Source organism: Perca fluviatilis, chromosome 15 (genome assembly GCF_010015445.1).
Source record: "Perca fluviatilis chromosome 15, GENO_Pfluv_1.0, whole genome shotgun sequence".
In the NCBI taxonomy this organism is placed as follows: Eukaryota; Metazoa; Chordata; class Actinopteri; order Perciformes; family Percidae; genus Perca; species Perca fluviatilis.
In genome coordinates this window covers 6,793,249-6,802,299 of record NC_053126.1, presented here as the reverse complement: position 1 = coordinate 6,802,299, position 9,051 = coordinate 6,793,249, and the positions used below count along the sequence as shown (strand labels likewise).

At 41.7% G+C, this 9,051-nt stretch overlaps 1 protein-coding gene across 1 annotated transcript in view; it reads left to right on the top strand.

Moving 5' to 3' along the window:
• The first annotated feature begins 763 nt into the window (after positions 1 to 763).
• Positions 764 to 9,051, top strand: part of arhgdig (Rho GDP dissociation inhibitor (GDI) gamma) — a 28,657-nt gene continuing 20,369 nt past the window's right edge. Inside the window, exon 1 of the mRNA XM_039823650.1 lies at positions 764 to 1,259. Within this exon, the coding sequence (XP_039679584.1) occupies positions 1,064 to 1,259 (196 nt within the window). The 5' untranslated portion in view covers positions 764 to 1,063. The remainder of the gene's footprint in view (positions 1,260 to 9,051) is intronic.

Genomic DNA, 9,051 nt, shown 5'->3' with positions numbered 1-9,051 from the left:
TGTCAGCTGCACAACCTCTGAATGACGGATTAACAAGGTGTGTGTGTGTGTGTGTGTGTGTGTGTGTGTGTGTGTGTGTGTGTGTGTGTGTGTGTGTGTGTGTGTGGGTGGAAGCAAAGGTGTCTGATTGTCATGTGGGAGAAGCAACCCCTTTTTGTATTCTACAGCCTCGGAGGGGAACGCAAACAACTGAGGAAAAAGGAAAAAAGACGAATTGATGAAGGAGAAAAAGATTGAATGTAAAAAAGATGAGAGCAGGAGGCATACGTCTGACAGGGTGTGGTCACTAAAAGACAGAGGGAGATAAAGAAGAAGATGAAGGGGGGGGCGGATAAGATAAATAGAGACACAGAGAGAGATGGCGTGACACAGTGATGAATGGGTGGAGGGAGAGAGTGGACAACACGAGAATTTGTATAAGTGATGAAATATGAAGAGGAAAGTAAAAGCATGAAAGAGTTGAGGGGGGTGCGTGAGAAGGAATGAGGAGGGGAGGCGAGGAACAGTGAATGAGGGAGGGAAAGAGAGAAAGAGAAAGGAGGGGGTAAAGGATGAGCTCATTGCAGTCTCTGGGCTGATGACGGTTCACCGCTCGTCTGCGAATCAATAGCCAGTCTGAGTAGCACATACACATAAACACACACACACACACGCACACTGCTGCTGCTGCTGCAGACAGCCCTGCCGGCTAAACCTGCGTCTGCCTGCCACCGCTCCCAGCATCCTCGCTGCAGCTGCATGCAAAAAAAAAAAAAACAACAGCTGATGATTTTAGCCTTTAGATTTCTTTCTTTTTTTTGAGCTTTAGCTTACGAAAGAGAAGAAGAAGTGCAGAAAGCCGGCTGCTTCTCCCTCACCCTCCCTCCCTCCCTCCATCGTCTCTCTCTCTTGCTCACACACATCCCCATCACATCCACACCCACACCCTGCATCAGTCTCTCTCACGCCAGCCCTTTACTATTCCCCTTTAACCCCTCCAACTACATTTATTTTTTTATTTCCTCCGGTGAGGAGATGCTCATCTGACCCCTCCCTTTTCTTTCCAAATCCAAGACTTTTGTGGATGGTCTTCCTCTTTAATCCGTCCCTGCTCTGCTACTTTGTTGCTACCTGTGGAGGTTTCCCCAGTTTTCTGGTTTTTCTTCTGCCAGCCGTCACACAGAGTGCAGCCCCGCAGAGAGTCATCATGCTGGGATTGGACGTGTGTGAGTTTGGGGGTCAGGTGCTGGAGATGCTGTGGTTAACAATGTGCTACAGAGGTGAGGCGTGTCTGTGTCTGTGTGTGTGTGTGTGTGTGTGTGTGTGTGTGTGTGTTTGTGCATGCTCTAGTAAATCATTATAACTTCACTGTTATTATAGTATTTCATATTTATTATACTGCACATGAATTATCTATTGTATGGTGTTTGTTTTTAAAGTATTCATAAAATAGAAATACATTTAGAAATACAATTTAAATTAAGGGTGTGTGGGTTTGTTTTAAAGGATGTTCTTCTGTGTATGTGCTCGAGTGTGTGTGTGTGTGTGTGTGTGTGTGTGTGTGTGTGTGTGTGTGTGTGTGTGTGTGTGTGTGTGTGTGTGTGTGTGTGTGTGTGTGTGTGTGTGTGTGTGTATCATACATCTCTATCCGCTGGCCGGTGTGGACATTTTTATGTCTAACATGAAGCGCTGCCAAGACAAGCCAAAGGTGGCAGATCAATAGCTATTGATCACTTATTACGCTATATACTATGTGTATGTGTGTGTGTGTTTGTTTTTGTTTATGTGTGTGTGTGTTTGTGTGTGTGTGTGTGTGTGTGTGTGTGTGTGTGTGTGTGTGCTGCCGGCTTTTAATTGTAATTATGTTTCAGCTCACATACATGCGCGTTTGTGTTCATGAGAAATGTTGGCGGAGGGAGCAGCTGAGTGTGTGTGTGATGACACAGCGTATGCAGGAGTCAAGTGATGGTACCATGTCTAACAGTATTTTTATACTTTTATATTTACAACAGTACTACATTTACAAGGCATCTCTCTCTCTCTCTCTCTCTCTCTTTTTCTCTCTTTTTCCCTCTCCCTTTCTGTGTGTATGTGTGTGTTCACTACACTGCAGTAGTGCTGAGCAGTTACAGATGGTGGAACAGTCCTGGGGTTTCCCCTCACAGGTGTGTGTATAAGAGTGTGTTTTGTGAGATAAAGATAAAATGGCATAGAGGGATAGAGAAAGAGAAAGTGAGTGAAGTAATTTGAAAAGAGAGAGAGACAGAGAGAGAGAGAAAACCACAGAGACAATTAGGAGAGAAGAAACAGAAGAAAATGAGAGATCATTTTCAAGCGAAGGTCTCGGAAGTGGAAATGAAAGGTGATTTAAGATCCAAGGTGTCCGTGAATAATTGGTTCCATTAACTCTGTGAATTCCTAACAGCCATTTGAATTGCTCGCTCTGCTCCAGTCAGAATCCAAGGAGTCACCGACAAGACCTTCATGTCTATCGATTTAGTGTTTCAATGCAGGCGCCCTGAACTTCAACCGTTCTTCATTTCATAAAACATCTCAGAGAGCCACTGTTGAAGCACTGAATCTTTCATCACGTGATCACTCCATCATTACAAAAAATATATATATATTTTCATTGCTGTTTTTGCATCATTTCTCTAATGTCAAGAAACAGAAAAACTGCTTCAAGCGAGAACCAACCATACACAGGGAATCTAAGTGAATAATGCTGTCTGTGCTGTTTTTTGTGACTGTGCCACATCAAATCTTGTCAAAAAAAACCACTTGGCTGAGATTGAGTTTTGAAAAATGAGGAGGAGGAGGAGATTATGATGTGAACGTGGGAGGTGACTGAGTGGAAGATAAACGGCGAGAGTAGGAAGCAAAATGACGAAGCGAGGAGGAAGGAGGGCGAGAAACATCAAGGTAAAGAGGTTTTTGGAAAAGGTGAAGAGAAAAATAAGAAGAGAGAAAAACGAGTAGGGGGAAGTCATAAGGAGAGGAGGAGGGAGATAAGTGGATGGAAGATGAAGCAGAAGAGGGGTTAAACACAAAAGAAAAGAAACAAAGGGAAATGTTGGTGGATGCGATCTACATGTTCTGTCAGCAGCTGTTACCAGGAAAGAAACTGTGTGTGTGTGTGTGTGTGTGTGTGTGTGTGTGTGTGTGTGTGTGTGTGTGTGTGTGTGTGTGTGTGTGTGTGTGTGTGTGCGTGTATGTGTGTGTGTGTGTGTGTGTGTGTGTGTGTGTGTGTGTGTGTGTGTGTGTGTGTGTGTGCGCGTGCGTGGTAAAGAGAGAGTGGGTGAGTGGGTGAGGCCCATGTGGCAGAACACTCTTCGTGAGCTGTCAATCAGCAAAGACCGGCGCAGGAAGCGAGCAACAAGCGTTCAAACGGGCTAATTGAAATCCCTTTCTCTCCTTTTTTTCTGTCTCTCTAGCTTTTAATTTTTTCTCTAATCCTCCCTCACTTTTTACCACCCTCTTCCTCTCTTCATTTCTCTCCCTTTGTCTCCCCTCTGTCCCTCCTGTTCTCTTTCTCCCTCTATCTCCCACTGTCGGATTAAATAACACAACCTCCATACCTCACTTTCTAAGCCTTATCTGCCTCCTTCCTTACCTGCTTACACTCATCTTACTCCCTCTCTTCTCTCCTTACCTGCTCCCTTCTGCTATATTCAAACACACTCACACATGCTGTCAGCTTGTCAGACGTGTTTAAGTAACTGCATCTACTTCTCACATCATTCCTCATCCTCTTTCCTTTTGTCCCAGCAGTGTTAAATGAGGTTGTACGGGTGAGCAGACACATACAAGACCAATCAAGTTAGTCAATTAGACAACCTGCTGTCTCTATGAAGCTGTCTGTGTGTGTGTGTGTGTGTGTGTGTGTGTGTGTGTGTGTGTGTGTGTGTGTGTGTGTGTGTGTGTGTGTGTGTTTTTTTTTTTTTTGTGTGTATGTGTTTGCTTTCTGTCTAAACTCATGACGTCATGTATGGGCTATCCTCTTGTTTCACTAGCTTCTGTAACACAATGCAATCTTAGAGTTTACTGTTCATATTCTGAGACAAATTAGAATATTATACAGTTGCTAATATAAATTGAGTCTTCACTGTTTTAGCAGAGAAAAAACTACAGCTTCCATGAAGATTTAAAAGGGCAGCAGAGCAGGTACCTGCTACATCATAACTTGGTCTCGTCCATATCCGTAAAAATTCACCAACGCTCACGTATAAAGTCATTTTTTCAATTTTTTTGTTGTAATCTTTGCCGTCTAAAAACGTGTACAGCTTTCAGTCCTCCCTGGTCTTCTGTCATTGCAGACACGTCTGAGCTAGCTGCTACCACTCGACTTTCCCATGGCCTCTTTTGTCGAGCTGTGATGTTTAGTCCCCAAAATGGTGTTTGTAAAGGCAGACAATGTTAGTATTGCATTGCATCTTTAATTGTAATTATGTTTCAAGTCTGGATTTTTAGTTATTAGTGTTGCTACAAATCTCAAAGGGATTTTGAATGAGGGTTTCTTATCCCCCACATATGATGTCAAGGCTTTCATAATTGCCAATGCAGCCAGTACAACCCTGGATAACAGAGATGCCGATTCACACGCGACAAATATCACCTCTGTGTTTGGCGAAATATGGTAGGTAATTTGCAGTGGAATTTGTACTTAACAAATTACTGACACGATTCGCACGAGATTTAGATCACAGACAACCTCTGTAATTATTACAAATTATTAGAGGTCCCAAGGTACTTGGTACTACTAGTCCCATGTGAATAGGACTTATGACACATTCACATGCTGCTCTGATGATGTTAGCGTGATTGCTTTTAGCAGAAGTATAATCAGAGTAATTTCCATTGTACATACTGTAGGCTATATAGCCTACTGCATACAGTAAATGGCAAAACTGGAGTAAAAAAAAAAGAAATAATAGTATTGAGATCAAAGTAGTTTTTCTTACTTTTTTAGCAAGATTATGTAACTTTTGGTGAACGGCAGCCACTATGGTCACAAGTTCCAATTACAAGACGACACATTGAATGTTCACTTCTTTCAGGCTCGTTATGGTGTGCTCACTTGTTTTACTTTGTGATGAAGTGAGCAACCTGACTTCTTCAGTGTGCTGTTACACAGCAGTGTTTAGTAAGTTTGCTAACATTAGCTAACATTAGCCACCATAAGATACCAGTTGTACCAGACTAGAAAAGCTGTAGCAACAAAACCCCAAAGTGTATTAACTTGAATAAAGGTGCGTTTTATTGCATATTAATTAAACATTTCATTTGTATGAGTAAGATAGTGTTATTTTTTCTTTTAAAGGTTACAGTAAAGTGACACTTAAAACAGGTCATTATGTTTTGGTGTTGAGTTAGTTTTTGTCATTTCTATCAGAATAATGGCATAATATATATATATATATATATATATATATATATATATATATATATATATATATATTATGACATTATGACATTATTCTGTATATATATATATTTATATATATATATTTTATTTTTTTTTAATTTATTTTTTTAACCTTTATTTATTCGGGGAAGGTTCACTGAGAGGAAGCCTCTCTTTTGCAGGAACACCCTGATCACATAATGTAATAATCACAATAAATGACATGTTAATGTTTGAAAGGCTCTACTTTTTGATATAAATGCAGATATATAAATGTAATACAAAAAAAAAATTGATTTTCTAATATTGCACCTGTCAATACAGAACGAAATATTCTGTAGCCAGTATCAATACTGCCGACGTTGTCTTTGCTGTAATCAAATCAGTATATATTTATGTTTAACATGGTATTTCATTTTATCAATGGGACACATACATGTGTCCAGACAAGGCTAGCAGCAGCAGCACCGCATCAGACACGTTTCTGGTGTGTAACGACATAGAAAAATCCACGCAGCTGACACGCAACAGAAAAGCCACGCAGGCAATATGTAACCGGCCTTACACATTCATACCTGGAAGTTGCCCAGTACAACCACAGTCTGATCTCCACTGGCTCCACTGGAGTGATTGGGGTTAAGGGCCTTGCTTAAGGGCTTCAGTGGTGGTAATAAGGAAGGTAAAAGCACTGCTCTTTCACTTTCACCCCACCCAGATTTTTTTATCTTGTCAGTCAGGGGATTGAACTGATGACCTCCCAATCACAAGCTCGCTTCTTTAACCTTTCAGCCACCACTGCTATAGAGACATTGCACGTGAACTGGATTACTGCATCACACTACAGCATTTAATGCCATTTTAAAACTGCAAAAACACATTTAGGTCTTAGGTGAAAAGGCCTGTAATCATCCTTGAAAACTGTAACATTACAAGCAAATCATATTGAGTAGTGAAGGTGTCAGGTCTGCAGTGATACAATGTGCTACAGAATCTACAGTGTCATGAGACATCCTCAGTGTGTTTATCACCAATAACAGCAGCTGGTATCATTTGTTTGTCATCTCAGCCTTTCATCAACAAGGTAACACGAGGGAAATGAGATTTCAATGATTTGCTGGTTAACATGATGAAGTGTTATGAGTGTCTCCAGTGTTGACGGGGTGTCTGCAGCCTTACATGGAAATCTTGCAGGTGACATATTGATTCTGGTCGTGTTGTGGCAGAAAAGGCCACGCACTGACAGCAGCCTTAGAGATGGAGGCAAACCCTGCTCATGGCCTGCTGTAATGCTGTTATTTTGATCATTCTTCCTTTACCTTCATTGTAGAAGCTGTTATTGGCTTTGCAGAGACCTAAAAGATTAATGTGTGCATGTGTGTGTTTTAGTGTCCCAGAAGTCTCGTTATAGTATTAGAACAGAGCAGTGACAGCGGGCCTCAAAGGACTATAAAAACAGCAAATCAACGCTTAGGGCACAAACACACACACATGGTAGACACACACATAGTGATGAAGAAGTGTTTTCCTGACACAGTGAACAGTTATCTGGGTTAAGGAAAGAGGAGGCAGACAGGGAGTGATTGTTAAAACAGAGGAAGGCTGCTGAGGAAAAAGAAGAGCAGTTTAACTTTGATTATTTAAAACGTAATAATCTTGGAGAGTTTTATTTAAATAAATAAGTCACTATCTATCGCCGAATGAGGTAAAACATTGGGGACTGAGCCTATGGCCTACTGATGAAAGCCCTTGGTGGCGCTCAGTGGTGTTTTAAGCCCCCAACGTTTCCTTCCAGGCAACGCGGCGACCGTTGACTTAAAGGCACCTAACCCTAACCCTAACCTAGTCCCCTTGTGCCCGTGCCCCTCAAACCTAACCATAACCATTGCCTAATCGACTTCAAGGCAGCACTGCGACCGTTGACTTCAAAGCACCTAACCCTAACCCTAACCCTAACCCTAACCTTAACCTTAACCTAAACCTAAACCTAACCATAACCCTAACCATTGTCTAAGGCACTAGGATTGTCTTAGACGCTGGGGGCTTAAAACACAGATAAACCTTGATGTCTGTGGTGACATTTGGAAAAAAATCACAAGGGGCGCAGTTAACTTAGCTTAGCTCATCTTAGCTTAGCATAAAGACTGGAAATGGGGTAAACAGCTAGCAGGGGCTTTCTGAAGATGTCAAAATCTGCCTTCCAGCTACAATAGGGTTATTCACAATCTGGATACAGACGTTTGTGAAAGGCTCATGTCAACGAGGAACCAACAGAACATGTTCAGTGTGTGTGTGTGTGTGTGTGTGGTCTCGTGTGAGCAGACCTCTTTGAATCCTTCTTCCCCTGAAGCAACCTCTCCCCTGCCAAGACAGATTGCGGTGTTGGTTTTTCCTAAACATGTTGGTTTATCTGTCTGTGTCTTGTGCTTGTACATACTGGCTGTGGATCCTCTGTCTTAGTGTAACAGCTGCAAAACTAAATATTCCTTCTGCATATGTGGCTACAGGGTTTTAACTTAGCAGGTGCAGAATAATGTTCTTACTAATTGCAGATAAATAAGAATGTAAAATGTTTCCATAAGAGATCATGTGTGTTTTGGTGTATGCTTATTTAGTTTAAGCCATAACTATAAGATAGTTAGAGTCACAGTGACCTCGAGCAAAGTACATTGAGTAATAATTGAAACAGGAGCAGAATGTACCGCTTCGCGTGAGAGCAAATCAAGACGAGACATAATACAGCCTGGCGGGTGTTGTGTGAAGATAGCAGTCCCGGTGCGGAAGAAGAAGAGGGGGCCCAAGAAAGAAAGTGTAAGAGATGAGGGGAAGAATAGATCGGGGCTATTGAGGTCTGACAGTCTAGAGATACGTGGACCGGCTCTGGCTTTTTGGTAAACTGAGTCTCTGCGTGCTTTGTGATCCCACAGATCTGTGTATTGAAACTCCGATGCTTGACTGATTAAACGAATGTATTTGACTTTATCTTATCGTCTTATTTGGCTCTTGCTTAGGATCAATCTAATTCCAATTTAACGAATGCGTGGGGATATATAGGTCTTTTATTTGGAGTCAGACACATTGTCCCAAAAGGGGGGGACACAGAGGAGGAAATCCCCAACACAGGTGATAGGTAAAAGTCTGAGTTATTTGACTATAAGGTTTTGGCATTCACACTACACCCAGAGGGGCCTCCAAATCCACATAAATAATACAAATATGTGTTTTGGCCCTGTTTTGTACAGTATGTCTGTTTGTTTCCCAGTAATATGCATCTTTAGACACATGTCCCGTCTCACTTTTATTTTGTGTAAAATAAAAAAGTGAATCAATGAATAAATGAATGAAAATCCTCACCTTCCTTGATTTGAAGCTTTCCTGTAAAAAACGCAAGTGCCGATTTACTCGTGTAGCACATATTTGACAGCAGGTCATGTGTGTAATGATGCAGAAGACTTCAGAAGATTTCAGAAGCTGCTGGGGTAATGAGGCAGTTTTATGGCCATCAAAGAAAATCCACCAGTTAATATCACATCACAGATGGGGGGCTGAGACACACACACACACACACACACACACACACACACACACACACACACACACACACACACACACACACACATGTCCACACATGTAGGCTACAAGAATAGACAGACAAACACACACACACACAC